Raw genomic sequence first — 22957 nt, 5'->3', positions numbered from 1 at the left:
AATTACTTTTCATGTACATCATTCACATTTTTTTGTATATATTTTTAAAATAATTAATTTCTTTAATAGTTTTGACTTTGAACAAGACAGACGAGGCAAGGGGAAAAAAACAATATTTTACCCACACTCCTAACACCCTATACGGAAGAGTTGACATGGGATTGGTCGTTTTTGGTGAGTGGTTTAAGAGCTATACAGTTTTTGGTATGTGGGTGTGAGTCAATGGTTAGACTGGTTTAGCCTATTGATACAGTTGAAGTCGGAAGTTTACATACACTTAGGTTGGAGTCATTAAAACTAGTTTTTCAACCACTCCATAAATGTCTTGTTAACAAACTATAGTTTTGGCAAGTCGGTTAGGACATCTACTTTGTGCTTGACCAAAGTAATATTTCCAACAATTGTTTACAGATAGATTATTTCACTTATAATTCACTGTATCACAATTCCAGTGGGTCAGAAGTTTACATACACTAAGTTGACTGTGCCTTTAAACAGCTTGGAAACTCCAGAAAATGATGTCATGGCTTTAGAAGCTTCTGATAGGCTAATTGACATCATTTGAGTCAATTGGAGGTGTACCTGTGGAAGTATTTCAAGGCCTACCTTCAAACTCAGTGCCTCTGCTAGACATCATGGGAAAATCAAAAGAAATCAGCCAAGACCTCAGAAAAGAAATTGTAGACCTCCACAAGTCTGGTTCATCCTTTGGAGCAATTTCCAAACGCCTGAAGGTACCACGTTCATCTGTACAAACAATAGTGAGCAAGTATAAACACCATGGGACCACGCAGCCATCATACCATTCAGGAAGGAGACGTGTTCTGTCTCCTAGAGATGAACATACTTTGGTACGAAAAGTGCAAATCAATCCCAGAACAGCAGCAAAGGACATGGTGAAGATGCTGGAGGAAACAGGTACAAAAGTATCTATTTCCACAGTAAAACAAGTCCTATATTGACATAACCATTCAAAGGCCGCTCAGCAAGGAAGAAGCCACTGCTCCAAAACCGCCATAAAAAAGCCAGTCTACGGTTTGCAACTGCACATGGGGACAAAGATTGTACTTGTTGGAGAAATATCCTCTGGTCCGGTCTGATGAAACAAAAATAGAACTGTTTGGCCATAATGATCATCGTTATGTTTGGAGGAAAAAGGGGGAGGCTTGCAAGCCGAAGAACACCATCCCAACCGTGAAGCACAGGGGTGGCAGCATGTTGTGGGGGTGCTTTGCTGCAGGACGGACTGGTGCACTTCACAAAATAGATGGCTTCATGAGGAGGGACAATTATGTGGATATATTGAAGCAACATCTCAAGACATCAGTCAGGAAGTTAAAGCTTGGTCACAAATGGGTCTTCCAAATGGACAATGACCCCAAGCATACTTTCAAAGTTGTGGCAAAATGGCTTAAGGACAACAAAGTCAAGGTATTGGAGTGGCCATCACAAAGCCCTGACCTCAATCCCATAGAATATTTGTGGGCAGAACTGAAAAAGCGCGTGCGAGCAAGGAGGCCTACAAACCTGACTCAGTTACACCAGCTCTGTCAGGGGGAATGGGCCAAAATTCACCCAACTTAATGTGGGCAGCTTGTGGAAGGCTACCCAAAACGTTTGACCCAAGTTAAACAATTTAAAGGTAATGCTACAAAATACTAATTGAGTGTATGTAAACTTCTGACGCATTGGGAATGTGATGAAAGAAAAAAAAGCTGAAATAAATAATTCTCTCTGCTATTATTCTGACATTTCACATTCTTAAAATAAAGTGGTGATCTTAACTGACCTTTTATTAGGATTAATTGTCAGGAATTGTGAAAAACTGAGTTTAAATGTATTTGGCTAAGGTGTATGTAAACTTCTGACTTCAACTGTACTTAGATACAGATTGTGTAATGCAGTTTGTGGATCCTTTAGAATGCAACCCTACAGTATGCGACAGGAAGTTTTTGCTGATAGTCCTGAGCCTGGTACCAGCCAATGCCATGCTCCTGATGAGGGAGGACTTTTAGTGATCTTGACAGAACAGCAGTCAACTTCATGCTGATTCTGTCTTTTCTGGTCCACTAGAATGATTTGCTAAACATGACATTTTTTAAATATTTTAATGAGACATCGTCATACTTCACACATCAGAAAACACACAATAAAACTGACATCTTATGTCCTAGGGAAAAGCTGGAGATCAATCTGCAATCCAACTGTTGAATACTTCATGCCCACAATTTATATATTAACCAAGAAGCCCTTATAGCTAACAGTGGTCAAATCCTCTCCTGTGTAGGGGTATAATATACTGTGTCTGTTAGCGCAAACAATCCTGGCAAACTAGACTAGAGGAAGAGCCTCATCAGTGTCCCATCTGTAATGCAGGGACAAGTTGATGAATGCAGTCCCCTGTGCTAACTATGCCTGGCTTTGGTCAGTCTTAATAGAGCTGCTCTATACCACCTACTCTCAGTCACAACACAGCAGACCGGGGCTCACATACTACCACAAATGCTTGACTGAGCTTGCCTGTTGCAATATAACCAATAGATAGGTCCCAACCGTGCAAACTACGCTCATCTGGCACTCCAAGCAGGCTAAAGCAAACACTCAAAGTATTTGAAGGATTTCAAATAGTATTTGAACCCAGGTCGGGTATACTGTGTGGGTTGTCTGGGACATTGGTCTGCTTCATGTCTGAGCTACAGGGAATGGACACTCACTCGACCTTAATGTCATTCATTCAAACATTTAAACATTAATTTACACTAACACCAGCATTAAATAAAAGGGAGTGCATAATGCAGAATGTTGAAGGATAAAAGGTTGTGCCACTTTTAACTGCTTTAAACGGTAATAGCAGTACATCGACAGTCAGCAAACTTTGATTGAATCTTCCATGGAAGAGTCAGATTGTTAAAAAAAAACACTCAAAATAAAGCTAACTGACCATTCAAAACCTCAAATCAATCAACAAAAACGGATTATAATCTCTTAATCTGTTCTTCATAACCATAAATTGATGCATTAGATGAATGTCTGCATTTGCTGTGCGAGTGAGTGTGTGGTTCCATTTGGCCTGCCACTGGGGTGAAATCGACATGCATACACATACACTGATCACGTGATGAATCAGAACACACAAAAGCATATTCACAGACATGGCAATCTCCAGTGACAAACACTTCCTCTCCTCTCCCCCTAAATTGCCCCTAGAACACTGATCCAAGATCAGTTTTGCATTTTCACCTGTAATAGTTACAATTAGGAGGGGGTGAGCGTTAGCTGATCATAGATCTTTGCTTATGGGCAACTCCTCCCCTCTCCTCCACACTCAGGGATCACTCTGTGTTCTCCAGGCCCTCCGTTTCCTCGGGCACTGCCCCCTCTCCTTGGAAGAGTTCTTCCAGCAGTTGCTCTCCGGCACCCCCTGCCCGCGATGCCCAGAACGCGGCGCTCTCCCTCAGGCCCAGGGTGCGCAGTAGTCGGGCGTAGTCCACGAACGCAGCCCCGATCAGCTTATGTGGCGACACATAGGTCAAGGAGAAAACACTGGGAAACAGACAAACCCCAATGCACAGTAAGATCTGGTTGGATAAAGGATGTGAAGTGTTCAGCCTGTAGTTGAGTGTTAACACTTCTGGCTCTGCACATACTGTGTACCACAACCCCGGAGACTGGTGTTCAATCACCGCCTCAACCCTTCATATTGTTTCACCTATTCATCAATCTCCCTCTTCTGTCTGAATTAAAACATCAAAGTACAAAATGTAGTGTGGTGTCCACTCTTCAGGTAAAGAAAATAAAGCATGTGAACTGTACTATAAAAGGTACAGTAAGTCCATTCTGTTCCAGACTGCTGTAGTACTAGACTAGACAAACTTTATGTGAGAAAGATTGAGAATAACCTGATTAGCACAGCCAGACTGTATGATGTCTTGACTTTGAAAGGATATTGGTGGAATCGTTGGCCTCCATCACTCCGTACTTCAGACAGGCTTCAATGAAGAGCGCCGCACGGTCAAAGTACCTCATGCTGTCACAGTTGAGATTGATGGATGGATGGGAAAAAGAGGTAGAGAGACAGGAGAGAGAGAAGGAGAGAGAGAGAGAGGAGGAGGGGGGGAGAGACATCAGAGAGAGGTGTGCATCATCACAACTTTCATGTCTCTGTTTTTGAAGCTTCGCGTCAACCTGCCAGCCACACGCCTTTCTAAGGTGTCATGGGGAGAGGCACATTAAAATGCAGGCTGCCACTGAGACAGCAGGTTTACTTACACAGAGCAGATCAATATTGAATGTGGTGAGAGAAGCAAGGTAGGAGAGCACCACCACACCTTTGAAAATGCTCAAAGTTAGAGGACCAATTTGGAGTGATGGATAACACAGAGCTGAGCAAAAAGAAGAATAAAGTCCCAGAGGAGCTGATAATGGGGAACATATGTGTGAGAGAGAGAGAGACACTGTTACTGTTACCTTTGTAGCATCTCTCCCACTTTATGGAAGCAGCCCAAGGATAGCAGCACTAGGATGGCCTTAGACTTCTGGTTGACCTGGGGGGAGCAGAGGTGCTCTGCCCAACGCTTTAGCACGTCTGAGCTCTCTGCCGGGTTCAGACGCACCTGACACACACGCATACAGAGGCACACATAAGCGATCAAGTTATAATTTCAATTATGTTTTATAGGCTTTATCTGAACTACCACTACATTTTATATTACTGTACAGTCTTGATTGCAACGAACCATCTCCTTGACTCCAGCCCAGCAATATGATTTGAGAGTTTCTCTGGCCCTAATACTTTAAATGGGATACTGATGATGGACAGATGAGTGAAAGATAAGTTACCTTAGCCAGCCAGGCAGCGCGGTTCCACTCCCCATAGGTCTGCAGGTATCGGCATGCGTCCGCAGCCTTGTCAATCAAACACAGCAGTTGCACTCCCTCTGACAGACGGGAGAAAAAGAGAGATGAGAGAGTGATAGAGTGTGTGAGATGAGGGGGGTTTAGGATTGATTACTAAGGGAAGCTATAACTGTGCTACAAGGCCTTTTTTATGGGCTGTGGAGTTAAACTACCTGTTATGTGAGCTGCTGGGCTGCAGAAGGGGACCGTGGTAATAATACACTGCATAATAATACACTACCTACTCCATAGAACTAGAGGTGGGGGTGTGCAATGGCAGAGGCTCTGCCTAGGCTGGTCTGGGTATTAGAGCCAAGGTTGGAAGAGCCCATGGCATACACCACAATGGTACCACAGTTGAAACAATAGTCTTTTTGTTGCCACCTGCGTAGATATACAGTATAATACTAGAGTGACTGATATCATCAAACTTAATGGAACTAGTGTTCTATTTAGCTTTATGGCCACCAGTACATGCCAGATTGCCTTTGGCGATTATGATTGTGACCACCAGTTTGATGGTGCTCTGGGAGGGCAGCTTAGAAATAAAATACTAGAGTGGCAGATGTCATATACCTTCCATAAACTAGAGTTATATTTAATTATATGGCTTCCAGTTACCTGCCAGTTTGCCGTTGGCGATCATGTTGGTGGCCACTAGTTTGATGGTGCTCTGGGAGGGCCCTGAGGAGGTGATGGTGGTCACCAGACATGCCTTCAGTGAGTCACAGTAGTAACTGGGGTTGTCAGCACTAGTCTCCAACAGCAACTGCACCGCACGGTCCGTCTGAGGGAGAGAAGACAGGAGAAGAAAAATGTTAGAAGATTGTTATTTTAAAAGAGGCACTGCCTCCCACAGCTTGCAACTCTTTTCATTTCTTAATTGGGGATAAAGACCATGAGAGAGAGACAGGGAAGTTGAAAGAGGGTTTGTGTCAGAAGTATTGTGTTTCTTTGAGTTCTCTCGTCTCACTGTTCTTTATTCAATGTCTGTGATGCCTACCATTGTCCATTGTGACAACTGCAAAATTGACAGTGTTTTGCACATGTTTTTGGGCCATCTCTGTTATGTTTGTAATGTCTTTCTTTTGTGGACTCCAGGGAGACTAGCGGTCGCTAGGGCCAAGGCGTCAGCTAATGGGGATCCAAATAAAGAACAAAGAAAATAGGTGCAGAGAGTGAATGAGACGAGAGGGGAAAAAAACACAGTCATTATTTATACCTTTAATCAGGTAAAGAATGGTGGCCATACACTATGGACCAGTAGTTAACATAAACATGTTTAGGACTTCCAAGCATAAAGTGCATTTGGAAAATATTCAGACCCATCGTCCTTTTCCACATTTTGTTAAGTTACAGCCTTATTCAAAAATGGATTCAATTGTGTTTCTCTCGTAAATCTCCAGACAATAGCCCATAATGACATAGCAAAAACAGGATTTTAGAAATTGTAGCAAATGTATATAAAAAAAGAAACGTCCCTTTTCAGGACCCTGTCTTTCGAAGACAAGTAAAAATCCAATTAACTTCACAGATCTTAATTGTAAAGGCTTTAAACACGGTTTCCCATGCTTGTTCAATGAACCATAAACAATTAATGAACATGCACCTGTGGAACGGTCGTTAACTTCTTATGGCTGGGTGCGCTATTTTCACGTTCGGATAAAAAGCGTACCCAGAGTAAACTGCCTGCTACTCAGGCCCAGAAGCTAAGATATGCATATTATTAGTAGATTTGGATAGAACACACACTGAAGTTTCTAAAACTGTTTGAATGATGTCCGTGAGTATAACAGAACTCATATGGCAGGCGAAAACCTAAGAAAAATCCAACCAGGAAGTGGGAAATCTGAGGTTTGTAGTTTTTCAATTGCCTATCCAATATAAAGTGTACATTTTGGTCTGATTGCACTTCCTAAGGCTTCCACTAGATGTCAACAGTCTTTAGAACGTTGTTTCAGGCTTCTACTATGATAGGGGAGCGAATAAGAGCTGTTTGAACCAGTGGTCTCGCAGGGTGTCTGTATGGTGGCTGAGCGCTGTACTCAGATTATCGCATGGTGTGCTTTTTGCCATAAAGCTTTTTTGAAATCTGACACAGCGGTTGCATTAAGGAGAAGTTTATCTTTAATTCTATGCAAAACACATGTATCTTTCATCAACGTTTATGATGAGTATTCCTGTAAATTGATGTGGCTCTCTGCAAAATCACCGGATGTTTTGGAGGCAAAACATTACTGAACATAACGCGCCAATGTAAACTAAGATTTTTGGATATAAATATGAACTTTATCGAACAAAACATACATGTACTGTGTAACATGAAGTCCTATGAGTGCCATCTGATGAAGATCATCAAAGGTTAGTGATTAATTTTCTCTCCATTTCTGCTTTTTGTGACTCCTCTCTTTGGCTGGAAAATGGCTGTTCTACTGTGACAAGGCGCTGACCTAACATAATCGCATGGTATGCTTTATTCGTAAAGCCTTTTTGAAACCGGACATTGTGGTGGGATTAACAACAAATGTATCTTTAAAATGGTGAACAATACTTGTATGTTTGAGGAATTTTAATTATGAGATTTCTGTTGTTTGAATTTGGCGCCCTGTACTTTCACTGGCTGTTGTCAAATCAACCCTGTTAATGGGATTTAATCCGTAAGAAGTTAAGACACTAACAACTTAAAGACGGTAGGCAATTAACGTCATTGTTATGAAAACTTAGGACACTAAAGAGGCCTTTCTACTGACTCAGAAAAACACCAAAAGAAAGATGTCCAGGGTCCCTGCTCATCTGCCTGAATGTGCCATAGGCATGCTGCAAAGGAGGCATGAGGACTGTAGATGTGGCCAGGGCAATAAATTGCAATGTCCGTACCGTGAGACGCCTAAGACAGTGCTACAGGGAGACAGGACGGACAGCTGATCGTCCCCGCAGTGGCAGACCACGTGGAACAACGCCTGCACAGCATCCGAACATCACACCTGCGGGACAGGTACAAACCCACCGTCGCTGGACCAGACAGGACTGGCAAAATGTGCTCTTCACTGACGAGTCACGGTTTTGTCTCACCAGGGGTGATGGTCAGATTCACTTTTATCGTGGAAGGAATGAGCGTTACACCGAGGCCTGTACTCTGGAGCGGGATCAATTTGGAGGTGCAGGATCTGTCATTTTCTGGGGCGGTGTGTCACAGCATCATCTGACTGAGCTTGTTGTCATTGCAGGCAATCTCAAAGCTGTGCGTTACAGGGGAGACATCCTCCTCCCTCATGTGGTACCCTTCTTGCAGGCTCATCCTGACATGACCCTCCAGCATGACAATGCCACCAGCCATACTGCTCGTTCTGTGCGTGATCTCCTGCAAGACAGGAATGTCAGTGTTCTGCCATGGCCAGCGAAGAGCCCAGGTCTCAATCCAATTGAGCATGTCTGGGACCTGTTGGATCGGAGAGTGTGGGCTAGGGCCATTCCCCCCAGAAATGTCTGGGAACTTGCAGGTGCCTTGGTGGAAGAGTGGGGTAACATCTCACAGCAAGAACTGGCAAATCTGGTGTAGTCCATGAGGAGGAGATGCACTGCAGTACTTCATGCAGCTGGTGGCCATACCGTATACTGACCGTTACTTTTGATTTTGACTCCCCTCTTTGTTCAGGGACACATTATTAAATTTGTTAGTCACATGTCTGTGGAACTTGTTCAATTTATGTCTCAGTTGTTGAATCTTATGTTCATACAAATATCTACACGTTAAGTTTGCTGTGAGAGGACGGCTCTTTTTTTGCTGAGAGATGTGTGTGTGTGTGTGTGTGTGTGTGTGTGTGTGTGTGTGTGTGTGTGTGTGTGTGTGTGTGTGTGTGTGTATGTATGTATGTATGTATGTATATATATATATATATAAACTGACACATTTACATAAGTATTCAGACTCCTTACTCAGTACTTTGTTTTAGTACATTTGGCAGTGATTATTAGAATTGAGTATTCTTGGGTATGATGCTACAAGCTTAACACACATGTGCAGATCCTCTCAAGCTCTGTCAGGTTGGATGGGGAGCGTCGCTGCACAGCTGATTTCAGGTCTCTCCAGAGATGTTCAATTGGGTTCTATTCCGGGCTCTGGCTGGGCCATTCAATGACATTTAGAGACTTGTCCCGAAGCCACTCCTGTGTTGTCTTGGTTGTGTGTTTAGGGTCATTGTCCTGTTGGAAGGAGAACCTTCACCCCAGTTTGAGGTCCTGAGCGCTCTGGAGCAGGTTTTCATCAAGGATCTCTCTGTACTTCGCTCTGTTCATCATTCCCTCGATATGACAGCCCGCTTGGAGTTTGCTAAAAGGCACCTAAAGACTCTCAGACCATGAGAAACAAGATTATCTGGTCTGATGAAACAAAGATTGAACCCTTCGGCCTGAATGCCAAGTGTCACGTCTGGAGGAAACATTGCACCATCAATACGGTGAAGCATGGAGGTGGCAGCATCATGCTGTGGGTATGATTGTCAGTGGCATGGACTGGGAGACTAGTCAGGATTGAGGGAAAGGTAATTTAGTCACGGTAATTTGGCTTCTCCAAGCTCTGATGCTGTTAATGGTCATTAGTAGCCAACCAAATTTGCTAACTGCCTGGTACTCAGCACTCTATTGTCCCTCTAATCACTATGACATCAATGCAAATGCCATCAAAAATCTAATCAAACACTTCATGAGAGTCCATGGGGTCATGTTGCACAACATTTCTATAGGCTATGCAATTGTGCGAGAAAACATATTGATGGCCTCTCTTAAAAAGAGAAGGATCCCATCAGCTTTCTATAGTACTATATTTATTTCCTAATATTAAGCAAATATAAAGCACATTGCTTATATTTTCAACAGGAGTATAGCCTACCTGGCTGGCATGAAAATGAACCACAGGAAAAGTGTCCTCCATTCGCTATTTAAGTGCAGAGATGACATGTATTTTTTCCCCGCCCCCGTTTCAAGTCAGGTGCATGTTAATAGTCAATTCTAAATTAAAACGAGCTTCACACATATATTATTTAGTATATGTAAAGCCAAGATTAAATCAAGAATAGTCTGTTGGGTGACAAAATTAGCCTATCACTTACGAATGTAAGGGAACTCCCCACTGAAATGGACAAAAATGAATGGGAACATATTGGCACTGTAACAACCATATACACAGTGTCCAATACCCCTCAATTTGGCGTCGTTTCATTCTAAGTTGATTGCAAATGCCATATGGCAAATGCCAAGTGTAACACTGCAAAAATCCAACAGATGGCGAGTGCGCTCCACCGTGATTTTTCATATTGCAAATGTAACAACAAGTCAAGACCCAAAAGTAAAATTTTGAAAAATGTAACATTTTTTCAAAAACTTCTCACCCCCTTAAAAAAGTGCTTTCTGGACCGTTTTTGGAAATTCTTTAGATTTTTTTTGTCAATAACACATGAATAAGAACTGTATCAACATACTTTAGTCATATTTTATTATCATAATTTAAAAAAAACTTGTGCATAAGGCATATGTTTTGTCCATTTGCAATATGATTTCATAGGAAGTCAAAAGTCAAAGTCAAGTCACTTTTTTTAAAAAGCCAAATGCCATAAGACATTTCCAAATGCAATTTGAAAGATTTGAAAGTGTCAATTCAGGATGTTATGTCCATTTGCCATGTACGATCAATGGAAGTCGGTTTACAAACCCCAAAATGTCCAAAAGGCATTTATACTGCCAAAATGATATATAGCACTATGTTAAGCCATGAATCAACCTAGATGGTCTATTTGTCATGTATGATGAGGGAGAAGTGGGACTGTTGTTTTTTACCGATTTTTTGTAAAAACGTCCAAAATGACAAATGACTATTGGATGGGCACGGGTGGGGGGTGAATGTCATTTTGGTGATGGTACCTCACTGTTTAAACATATTGCAAATGGACAAAAGTCAGCCAGCAAGTCAACGTCCATCAGTCAATTAGATGTCATTCTGACACCAAACTGATACAAACTGACACCACACCCACATTTTCCAACTCGTTTAGAAGCCAACTATCACATAGAACCTTCTAGAGCCAAATACTATCGACCAGAGTTCTAGAACAGGTTTCTAAAGTTACAGAACTCTAGGTCTGATGGTTCTTTAACTGTTCGAACAAAGGTAACTATTGCAGGCACTGTCTGTCTCTACGCACCACACTGTGTCCCTCCGTCCAAGCTGTGTGTGTGTGTGTGAGAGAGAGAGTTTTTCTTGGAAATTTTATAGGACAAATGACTGATTTACAGTTCATGAGGGTTGCCTAATCGCACATTTTTGGAAAGATCTGACTTTTTTAACCCTTCGAAACAGCCCCTATGACACCATTTATGGCACTTCCGGTTGGCACAGGAAGCTAAAAGTAAACACATATCCTCATTGGGGTATGCTTTTACAGAATCCTGAGTTTTAAGTCTATACGTTAAGAACTGACTGATTTACACAGGGTTGAATTCACTATTTCTATCAAACATCAGTTATATAGGTATGGAAAAACACTTAGGGTGATTTTAACCACCTCCGGTTGCTTCAGGAAGCTTAGAATCAACACAGGTAGACCTCATAGTGGCCTGATGGACTGTCATCGAAGACAGGTTCATAAGGCATTATTAACCCACATAGGCTCTAGGTTGAATTTAGGGGAGCAGGCAATGTATTCCTATAAGGAGAGATGTCATTGTAATCTGTGAGATCAAAAAACCCTGATTTACTGTTAAGGGTTAATGCCACACGGTTAAGGTTAGGCTTGCACAGATCGGGAGGACCTCAGGAACGTACCTGAGGTCGAATTGTGCTTCTCAGCTTAACGGTTCTCTCACTGTCACCCAAAAGCAAATGACATTTAGGGCCATTTTGGCTTCATTTTGGGCCTACTTTTTCTCATGGTGACTTCCTGGAAGATCCGGCCCTGCTGCACGGCCCGACGCCGTCCGTGAATTTTAGAAACGTTGTCGGACGTCTAGTAAGGGACCGTACATTTGCAATGTGGACTTTCTCACTAACCATATGGCGAATGTCAAAATGTTCCCTTAAGGTATGATATGTTATCACTTGTGAATGATGAACAGGTTAAGGCAAGAAACAATATAGTTATAATATATATATTTTTTTACTTAGTCGAATCATAGTCACACACTTTTTGATAAGGTTTGTATCACAACTAAAGTGGCCAAATAAATTCTTAAAAATAAGCACATTAATCCACTTTACAATACTGTATGCAGCACGAGTTTCAAGTTTTGGGAAGATAATTTTCACCATAAAAATGCATAACATGCATAATCACATTTGTGGTCAATTTTGATAATGGTGTTTTCCTGCTAATGGAACATTTGCACTTATAGCCTACTGCCGTGTGTGCAACGCTGCGCTTATAATGTGAAGAAAGTGTAATAGTTCATCAACAATTTCAGCTAAACGTTCTGATCTGTTGCGTCAGCCTCATTTTGCAAAATCCTTTCATTTTTAAAATTTATTATAGTGGTTGTGTTAATTTGGGATCTATCGCATCCCACAACTGTCCCAGATTATGTTTGGAATATTTATTTCTCGCACAGAATAGCTCAACTTTCGTACTATGGGGGATAGTAGATTGACACAGGCTAGTGCTTTTGCTGTCTTCAGGCCTACTCATCTTGTTGGCTGACAAAAAGTAAATGTGGACAGTTCTTAAAATATCTTCAATATGCACCTCGGAATTGGATAAGGACATGGGCAGTTGCGTCCCCGATGTGTCTGTCTTCACTTGTAGCCTGTGAGAACGACCAGATGATGTGATGGAGCTGTGTGAGTGAGGTGAGTGGTGCTTTGGAGCAGGCAGCACACAGGGAGAAGGGCTGCAAGAGGCATAGATTTTTTGGGGTGCATTATGACCAGACAAAGGGGATGCCTCTGGGAAATTTGAGGCATTATCAAGTGAGAGTGACAGAAACTCCAAGACTGTTGAACAAGCATTCCAGGTGACTACCTCATGAAGTTGTTTGAGAGAACACCAAGAGTTTGCAAAGCTGTCATCAAGGCAAAGGGTGGATACTTTGAAGAATCTCAAATATAAAACATAATAATGAGTGTGAGTTGTCGTCACAACCCGACTCGGGTTGTTTGACTCTTTATGTAGCCATCTTACATATAAAACTTTATTTGTTCATCAAAAATCGTGAATAACTCACAACAGGTTATTGAGAAGGGTGTGCTTGAAAGGATGCACATAACTCTGCAATGTTGGGTTGTATTGGAGAGTCTGTCTTATATAATTTTCCACACACAGTCTGTGCCTGTATTTAGTTTTCCTGCTAGTGAGGGCCGAGAATCCACTCTCACATAGGTACATGGTTGCAAAGGGCATCAGGGTCTTAACAGCGGGATTTGCCAAGGTAGGATACTCTGAGCGCAGCCCAATCCAGAAATCTGGCACTGGCTTTTGATTAAATTAAATTTTCACAGAACCGCTTGTTGCAATTTCGATGAGGCTCTCTTGTTCAGATATCGGTAAGTGGACTCGAGGCAGGGTATGAAAGGGATAACGAATCCAGTTGTTTGTGTCATGCGTTTTGGAGAAGTACCTGCGTAATTGCACACCCAACTCACTCAGGTGCTTCGCTATAGGCCAGATAGGACAGTCGTGTGAGAAACGTCATCATCATGCAAGCTGTCAGACAAGTGAAAATTATGGTCAGTAAAGAAAACTTTAAGCGAAGCTCATCTCTCAATTTCAAAAAAATGTGTCAATACTTTGCCCCTTGATAACCCGCGCACTTCTGTAAGTTGTAAAAGAGTTACATGGTCGTTGCCCATATCATTGCATAGTGCAGAAAATACATGAGAGTTCAGGGGCCTTGCTTTAACAAAGTTAACCATTTTCACTGTAGCGTCCAAAACGTCTTTCAAGCTGTCAGGCATTGCCTGGGCAGCAAGAGCCTCTCAGTGGATGCTGCAGCGTATCCAAGTGGCATCGGGAGGAACTGCTTACATGTGCGTTACCACTCCACTATGTCTCCCTGTCATGGCTATTGCGCCATGAGTACAGATAGCAACACATCTTGACCACCAAAGTCCATTTGATGTCACAAAGCTGTCCAGTACTTTAAAAATATCTCCTGTTGTTCTGGTTTCAAGTGATATGCAGAAGAGGATGTCTTCCTTAATTGACCCCCCATAAACGTAACGGACATATACCAGTACCTGTGCCAGGCCCGCCACGTCTGTTGACTCATCCAGCTATAAAGCATTGGCTTGTATGCGAAGCAGTAATTGTTTCAAAACATCTCCTGCCATGTCACTGATGCATCGTGAAACAGTGTTGTTTGATGAAGGCATTGACTGACTGTATAGTTTTTTGGGCCTTTTCCTCCCGCATTGTCCCAGCAATAAACGTGGCAGCAGGAATAATTAAGTCCTCCACAACAGTATGGGGCTTGCCTGTCCTAACCACTCAGTAGCTCACCATATAAGACGCTTCTAGCCCCTCCTGATTAATGGTATCTGTTGCTTTTATACATGTCTTACATTAATGGTATCTGTTGCTTTTATACATGTCTTACTACTCAAAAGTCTTAATACTCGCTCAAAAAACTCCCGTGGCTTATTTTTCTAATTTTCATGTTTTGTTTCTAAATGTCTGCGCAAGAGCAAAGGTTTCATCGAGTTGTGAGATAGTTTTGCACATATAACACACTGTGGCTGAGGAAAGGCACTACTCCCAATATAAGTGAACCCCAAATTAATGTAGTTCTCATAATATTAGTGCCTCTTCGATGGTCCAACGTCCCTGTCTGTTTTTCGGTGCTTTCTCGGGTAAGGGGCAGTAGCTCTTCGGCTTTATCAGATTCACAACTGTCAGTGTCCATGCTTGCTGGACAAAGAACAAATGTAGAATTACTGATGCTAGCATTGGATATGCTTGTGGAAGCAGAACAACTTGTGTCGTCGACAGGTGCAGGTGTAGTACTGCTGGTAGTAGCAGTACTACCAGTAGAGCTGGTATATGTCTATGGATGCGGGCCCGACTTCTTTTTAACCATTTATCAATTTTCGAGCAAACGGAATGAGCAGCAGCTAAGTTTGGCTACATACGGACCGTTAGTGGAATTCCTGCAAGAGAGTAACGGTTAATGTGATTGGATGTTATTTATTTGACGAGGCTACCTGTATTTGACGTTGTGTTGTTATTTCGCTGAACACTAGATGGCTTATTTTTTGTGGGACAGTGAAACGAGGCTACTCAGGCGAGAAAAAAAAAACTCACCCAAATGTATGGCCCCGTTGGAAAACATAAATGGATTGTTTGAAAATGTGAAGAAAAAACACATTGCGTGTAGTGAACTAGTTTGAGAAAACCTGCTCTAGAGCAATTCAGAAAGCTGATTGAGGACTTTATTACTGATGTATTCGTTTGTTTTTATAGATTAAATATATATATTTTTCTTTCTCACCCATCTACAGACAACACCCCATAATGACAAAGTGAAAACATGTTCTTACATTTTTGCAAATGTATTGAAAATGAAATACAGAAATATCTAATTTAGATAACTACTCACTGTCCCAAGTCAATCATTTGTAGAAGCACCGTTGGCAGTGATTACAGCTATGAGTTATTCTGGGTAAGTCTCTAAGAGCTTTCTACACCTGGATTGTGCAACATTTGCCCATTATTCTTAAAAAAATGATTGCTCTGTGCTTAGCTCCATTCTGTTATTTTTTTTATCCTAACAAAACTCCCCATTCAACAACCATTACAAGCGTACCCATAACATGATGAAGCCACCACTATGCTTGAAAATATTGAGTGGTACTCAGTAATGTGTTGTATTGGATTTGCACCAAACATAACACTTTGTATTTAGGACAAAAAGTTAATTGCTTTGCAACATTTTTTGAAGTATTACTTTAGTTCATTGTTGCAAACAGGATGCATATTTTGGAATATTTGTATTCTATACAGTCTTCTTTCTTTTCAATCTGTTAATTAGAGTAGTATTGTGGAGTAACTACAATGTTGTTGATCCATCTACAATTTTCTCATTAAACTCTAACTGTTAAAGTCACCATTGGCCTCATGAAATCCCTGAGCGGGTTCCTTCCTCTCCGGCAACTGACTTAGCTTAGGAAGGATGACCATCTTTGTAGTGACTGGGTGTATTGACACACCATCCAAAGTCAATCAATACAATGCATTTATAATGCCCTCTTTAGATCAGCCGATGTCACAAAGTGCTATACAGAAACCCAGCCTAAAACCCCAAAACAGCAAGCAATGCAGATGTAGAAGCACGGTGGCTAGGAAAAACTCCATAGAAAGGGGGGAACCTAGGAAAAAAACTAGAGAGGAATCAGGCTCTGAGGGGTGGCCGGTCCTCTTCTGGCTGTGCAGGGCTGAGATTATAACAGTACATGGCCAAGATGTTCAAACGTTCATAGATGACCAGCAGGGTCAAATAATAATAATAAGCACAGTGGTTAATAATGTAATTAATAACCGTGCTCAAAGGGATAGACATTTTTATCATCTACCAATACGTGCCCTTCGTTGCGATGCATTGGAAACCCTCCCTGGTCATTTGGTTGAATATGTGCTTGAAATTCACTGCTCGACTGAGGAACCTTCAGATAATTGTATGTGTGGGGTACAGAGATAAGGCAGCAATTCAAAAATAATGTTAAACCCTATTTATTATTGCACATAGAGTGAGTCCATGCAATTTACGTGACTGAAGCCCATTTTCACTCCTGAACTTATTTAGGCTTGCTATAACAAAGGGGTTGAATACTTACTAAAAACATTTCAGCTATACATATTTTATTAATGTACAAATTCCTAAAAACATAATTCCACTTTGACAATATGGGGTATTGTGTGCAAGCCAGCATCAAAACATTTCAATTTAATACATTTTAGATTCAGGCTGTAACACAACAAAATGTAGAAAAGGTCAAGGGGTGTGCATACTTTCTGAAGGCACTGTACGCTATGGGCTGCATGATGTGACTATTGATCATTTAAAAAAGTCAGGGGGAAAATGCATGCGTTCGAAATTAGATAAGATTTTAAATTTAGAATGACTCATTATCATGCACCTGTCAGAACAGGGGAAGTAAAATATATATATATATTTTTTTAAATCATCCATTAGCACTTAAATAGCGAATGGATTGGGGTTTGTGATTAATTAATTTTCATTAAAGCCAGGTAGGCTACACCAGTTGTATTGCGAAGCAATGTGCCAAATTAGCAGTTGAGAAATAAATATAGTAGCCTTGCAATAGAAATCTGGGATCCTGAATTTGACAGTACCTTCCAGGCAGCTCAGTGGCATGTAAAATTCAGTATTTCATATTACAGTAAGCCTACACCTACTGTAATATAAAAATGGTATCAGCTCAAATACTGTACACAGTACAATACCGTAAAATTAACTGTATTATACTGTAAAAACAAATGCCACCGTAATCAGAATGAATGGATGAATTAAATTATTTGAGGGGAGAGGTTTGTATTTCACAGTATTTTACTGTAATTACAAGGGATTGGTAAAAGCAAGTCTTTACACATTACAGCATATTAATAAATTGTTGGTGTTTTATTTCACTTGCATTTCTAGAGGCCTTAAAACCTCTCTGGGATAGTAGCGTCCCCACCCTGCCAACAGCCAGTGAAAGTGCAGGGCGCAAAATAAAAATAAAAATCTCTATTAAAATTCCTCAAGCATACAAGTATTTTACACAATTTTAAAGATAAAATTCTCGTTAATCCAGACAATGTCTGATTTCAAAAAGACTTTACAGCGAAAGCACCACAAACGATTATGTTAGGTCACCACCAAGTCACAGAAAAACACAGCCATTTTTCAGCCACAGAGAGGAGTCACAAAAAGCAGTAATATGGATAAAATGAATCACTAACCTTTGATGATCTTCATCAGATGACACTCATAGGACTTCATGTTACACAATACATGTATGTTTTGTTCGATAAAGTGCTTAATTATATCCAAAAACCTCATTTTACATTGGCGTGTTATGTTCAGTAGTTTCAAAACATGCAGTGATTTTGCAGAGAGCCACATCAATTTACAGAAATACTCATAATAAATATTGAAAAAAGATACAACTATTATACATAGAACTTTAGATAAACTTCTCCTTAATGCATCCGCTGTGTCAGATTTAAAAAAAACTTTACGGAAAAAGCACACCATGCAATAATCTGAGTACGGCGCTCAGAGACCAAACAAGCCAAAAAGATAGCTGCCATATTGTGCAGTCAACAGAAGTCAAAAATAACATTATAAATATTCACTTACCTTTGATGTTCTTCATCAGAATGCATTCCCAGGAATCCCAGTTCCACAATAAATGTTTGATTTGTTCGATAAAGTTAATAATTTATGTCCAAATAGCTCCTTTTGTTAGGGCGTTTGGTAAACAAATCCAAACGAGCGTGCAAGTCCAGCCGAAAGGTCGGACGAAAAGTCCAAAAAGTTATATTACAGGTCGTAGAAACATGTCAAACGATGTATATAATCAATCTTTAGGATGTTTTTATCATAAATCTTAAATAATGTTCCAACCGGCGAATTCCTTTGTTTGTAGAAGAGCAATGGAACGCAAGCTAACTTTCACATGACCGCGCATCATGAGCTTGTGGCAATCTGCCAGACACCTGGCTCAATCCCCAATCCCCCCCTCCACTTCACAGTAGAAGCATCAAACAAGGTTCTAAAGACTGTTGACATCTAGTAGAAGCCCTAGGAAGTGCAACATGACCAATATCCCACTGTATCTTCGATAGGCTACGAGTTGAAAACCTACAAACCTCAGATTTCCCACTTCCTTGTTGGATTTTTCTCAGGTTTTCGCCTGCCATATGAGTTATGTTATACTCACAGACATCATTCAAACAGTTTTAGAAACTTCAGAGTGTTTTCTATCCGAATATACTAATTATATGCATATAAGCTTTAAAGGCTGAGTAGCAGGCAGTTTACCCTGTGCACCTTATTCATCCAAGCTACTCAATACTGCCCCCCAGTCACCAAAAAGTTAACAAAGGCTTCCAAAACTGGCAGTGACTACAGACCAAAAGACCATGGCAAAACGTCTCAACCATTTAAGGTTTAAGACTTGCTGCCACTCCAATCTGTACCCTATACGGTGACTTCAGAAAAGTATTCATACCCCTTGACTTGTCCCACATTTTGTTGCGTTAAAGCCTGAATTAAACATGAATTAAATTGAGATGTTTAGTCACTGGCCTAAACACAATAACACCCCATAATGTAAAGATTTTTTTTTTTTTTTAACAAATTCATAAAAAATGTAAAGCTTAAATGTCTTGAGTCAGTAAATATTCAGCCCCTTTGTTATGGAAAATCAAAATAAGTTCAGGAGTAAAAATGTGCTTAACAAGTCACAAAATAAATTGCATGGACTCACGTCGGTGTGCAATAACAGTGTTTAACAGGATTTTTGAATGACTACCTCATCTCTGTACCCCACACACACAATTATCTATAAGGTCCCTCAGTCGAGCACTGAAATTCAAACACAGATTCAACCACAAAGACCAGGGAAGTTTTCCAATGCCTTGCAAAGAAGGGCACCTATTGGTAGATGTGTAAGAAAGAAGAAGATTGAATTGAATATCCCTTTGAGCATGGTAAAGTTAGTAATTACACTTTGGATTGTGTATCAATACACCCAGTCACTACAAAGATACAGGTGTCCTTCCTAAATCAGTTGCCGGAGAGGAAGGAAACTGCTCGGGGATTTCACCATGAGGCCAATGGTGACCTTTAAACAGGTACAGTGTTTCATTGCTGTGATGGGAGAAAACAGAGTATGGATCAACAACATTATTGTTACTTCACAATACTAACCTAATTGAGAGTGAAAAGAAGGAAGCCTGTACAGAACACAAATATTATACATCCTGTTCGCAACAAGACACTAAAGAAAAAGCGCAAAACATGTGGCAAAGCAATAAACATTTTCTTCTGAATACAAAGTGTTATGTTTGGGGCCAATCCATTGCAACACATTACTGATTACCACTCTCCATATTTTCAAGCATAGTGGTGGCTGCATCATGTTATGGGTATGCTTGTAATCGTTATGGACTGATGAGGATAAAGTATACAAAATAAATGGAATGGAGCTAAGGACAGGCAAAATCCTTGAAGAAAATAGGGTTCAGTCTGCTTTCCACCATACACTGGGAGATTAATTCACCTTTCAGCAGGACAATAAACTAAAATGCAAGGCCAAACCCTTGCTTACCAAGAAGAAACTGAATGTTCCTGAGTGGCCGAGTTACAGTTTGACTTAAATTGAAAATCTATGGAAATGTCTGTCTAGCGATGATCAAATCAAATCAACAACCAATATAACAGAGCTTGAATAATATTGAAAAGAATAAGGAGCATGTTGCACAATCCAGGGGTAGAAAGCTCTTAGAGACTTACCCAGAAAGACTCACAGCTGTAATTGATGCCAAAGGTGCTTCTACAAAGTATTGACTCGGGGGTTTGAAATGCAGAATGAATATTTTCAGTACATTTGCAAAGAAAATAAAATATATGTTTTCACTTTGTTATTATAGTGTATTATGTGTAAATGGGTGAGAAAAATAAATAATATTTTATAAATTTTGAATTTAGGCTGTAACACGTCATGACGTTGGCCCGGGGATAGGTTTAAGACCGTCATAAATACCTCTTACCCCCTTTTTCCTCTCTCTACCCTACTGATGTGAAATTTGAAAACCCCTTGGTTAACATAGAGATCCTGGGAACATCAGAAGATGGGGGGAAATGAACTATATTCTGGTAATCCGACCAATTGAACATATGCGGTGGTACTTAATGAATATGATGTCAGTTCGGTTGTCATCTGGGACATTCTCATCAATGATAGGATGACATAAACTCTACAGTGGAAAGTCTGCACATAGGAGTCACTTGGAATTGTTGTTCAATTTAAATGTTTGAATATAAAATTATGGGTGAAGAGATGAAACGTAATTTTAGCTTCCAAACGAGAGATTTGGGTTTTCATAAGTTTAGGGCTCTTATCAATCAGTGGCCCGCCCCTATGAAGAGTCATGGGTTATAAAACTTTTCAAACACACCCTTCTCGCTCCACTATATAAAGCCTTGACAAAAATGTAACCTCCTGTTCCAAGTACGTGAGGTCTGCAGCCTCTGCGTTAAAAGGACTAACATGTCAACTACAGAACTAAGCCAACCTCAGAGTAAGCTTTGGTTGCGAATGGTATTAACTTGATACCTCCTAGCCGTTGAGTTAGCAACAGCAGCTGCAAACGTGGGCTAGGAAAGAACAGACAAGAGTATCCCGTCTACCACACAACGACGTTACTTCAACTAACCAATTGACCACCAGAGACATTCTTCAAAGGACTCGGTTTGGCAACACGGCCTTCCATCTACCACCGACCTACCGAAGCGCAGCTCAGAGTAAATATTTATTGCATTTTCCTTTTCCAAATGGGCGGTAATTTAGAATGCATAAGATACTGTATTTACGATAGCACAGCTTCTCCCTTTGTCCCTCAGTCTTCCGCTCTTTCATTCAAACCTAGCCCCTTTTCTTTTGTGTTACCAGCGGTCATATCTGTTCCGCCCACTAGGGACGTTTTCATTTATGACGTAATTTGTAATCAAGGTATAATTCATTCTGTGTATATGTAATTCTGTGTGATTAGTTAGGTATTTAGTAAATAAATAATTAAACCCAATTTTGTATTGCTGATTCAACTTGTTAGCCAGGGTTGCTGAAGATACCCAAGAATTTACAACTTTCAGATGAGACTGAATTAAGATGACGATTAATATTGACTGCTATTGATGTAAAATATTACTAGGTCTTTAAGAGTTTATTCAGAAGATAACAGCTCTATAAATATTATTTTGTGGTGCCCCGACTCTCTAGTTAATTACATTTACATGATTAGCTCAATCAGGTAATATTAATTACGGAGAAAGGATTTTATAAAATAGCATGTCATATCACTTAATCCGGCATAGCCAAAGACACAACAAAATGTGAAATAAGTCAATGGGTATGAATACTTTCTGAAGGCACTGTACATTTTAAATTGATGGGGCAGTATAAGTACAAAGGAGTCAAATTGGGGCGGTAGGTAGCCTAGTGGATAGAGCGTTGGGCCAGTAACCGAAAGGTTGCCAGATCGAATCCCAAAGCTGCCAAGGTAAAAGTCTGTTGATCTGCCCCTGAACAAGGCAGTTAACCCAAATAAGAATTTGTTCTTAACTGACTTGCCTAGTTAAATTAAAAATGTATATATTTTTTAATTCTCTCTCACAGGTGCAATAAATATAGCCTCTTACAAGGCATGCATCAAAATATGTTAATACGACAGAAAGAACAATACCATGCGCCCACTAGTGGTGAAAAGGTTTTTGGCACTCCAAAGATACGGTACTATATTCTGTGGGGTGGAATTACAGTACCATTAGAAATTGAATAATTATATCCCCAGCCACAAAATGTACCATCATTTACAGTATGCTGCAGTAAAAAAAAATAGTATTTTACTGTTGATAATTCCCAACATTACTGTATAAATTACAAATCAAATCACATTTTATTTGATATAGTGTATAGAAATGTTCCGCAATAACTGGGCTTATAAGAACACATTTAATTCCACGCATCAACAAGCTATTTTAGGAGCTGGCTCTCACTGCGCGACATGTGCTATTCTGCTGAAACTCAATGCCAGGGGTCTCCAAACCTGTTCCTTGAGCGCTAACCCTCCTGAAGGTTTTCGCTCCAACCTCAGATGATACTAACCTGTTTCAGCTTATCAACCAGCTAATTATTAGCCTCACATTCCAAAATGTGTTCCAATGGCATGAAGTGTTTGATTTGATTTTTGATTATATTTGCAATGATGTCAGAGTGATTAGAGGGACAATAGAGCACCCCGAATACGAGGCCATTAGCAGCTTGAGGTACTTTAGCAAGTTTGGTAGGCTACTA

At 40.6% G+C, this 22957-nt stretch overlaps 1 protein-coding gene across 2 annotated transcripts in view; it reads right to left on the bottom strand.

Annotated features, from left to right (window-relative positions):
* Positions 1-1760: 1760 nt before the first annotated feature.
* wdr11 (WD repeat domain 11) overlaps positions 1761-22957 on the bottom strand; it is a 162255-nt gene continuing 141058 nt past the window's right edge. For both annotated transcript variants that reach the window (XM_024424247.2, XM_042323426.1), the window contains exons 25-29: positions 5518-5683; positions 4840-4937; positions 4468-4613; positions 3948-4027; positions 1761-3514 (exon numbers count right to left, since the gene is read on the bottom strand). In XM_024424247.2, the coding sequence (XP_024280015.1) occupies positions 3333-3514; positions 3948-4027; positions 4468-4613; positions 4840-4937; positions 5518-5683 (672 nt within the window). In that variant the 3' untranslated portion in view covers positions 1761-3332. The remainder of the gene's footprint in view (positions 3515-3947; positions 4028-4467; positions 4614-4839; positions 4938-5517; positions 5684-22957) is intronic.

This window comes from Oncorhynchus tshawytscha, linkage group LG06, assembly GCF_018296145.1.
Source record: "Oncorhynchus tshawytscha isolate Ot180627B linkage group LG06, Otsh_v2.0, whole genome shotgun sequence".
Classification (NCBI taxonomy): Eukaryota; Metazoa; Chordata; class Actinopteri; order Salmoniformes; family Salmonidae; genus Oncorhynchus; species Oncorhynchus tshawytscha.
This window is presented reverse-complemented; position numbering and strand designations above follow the sequence as displayed.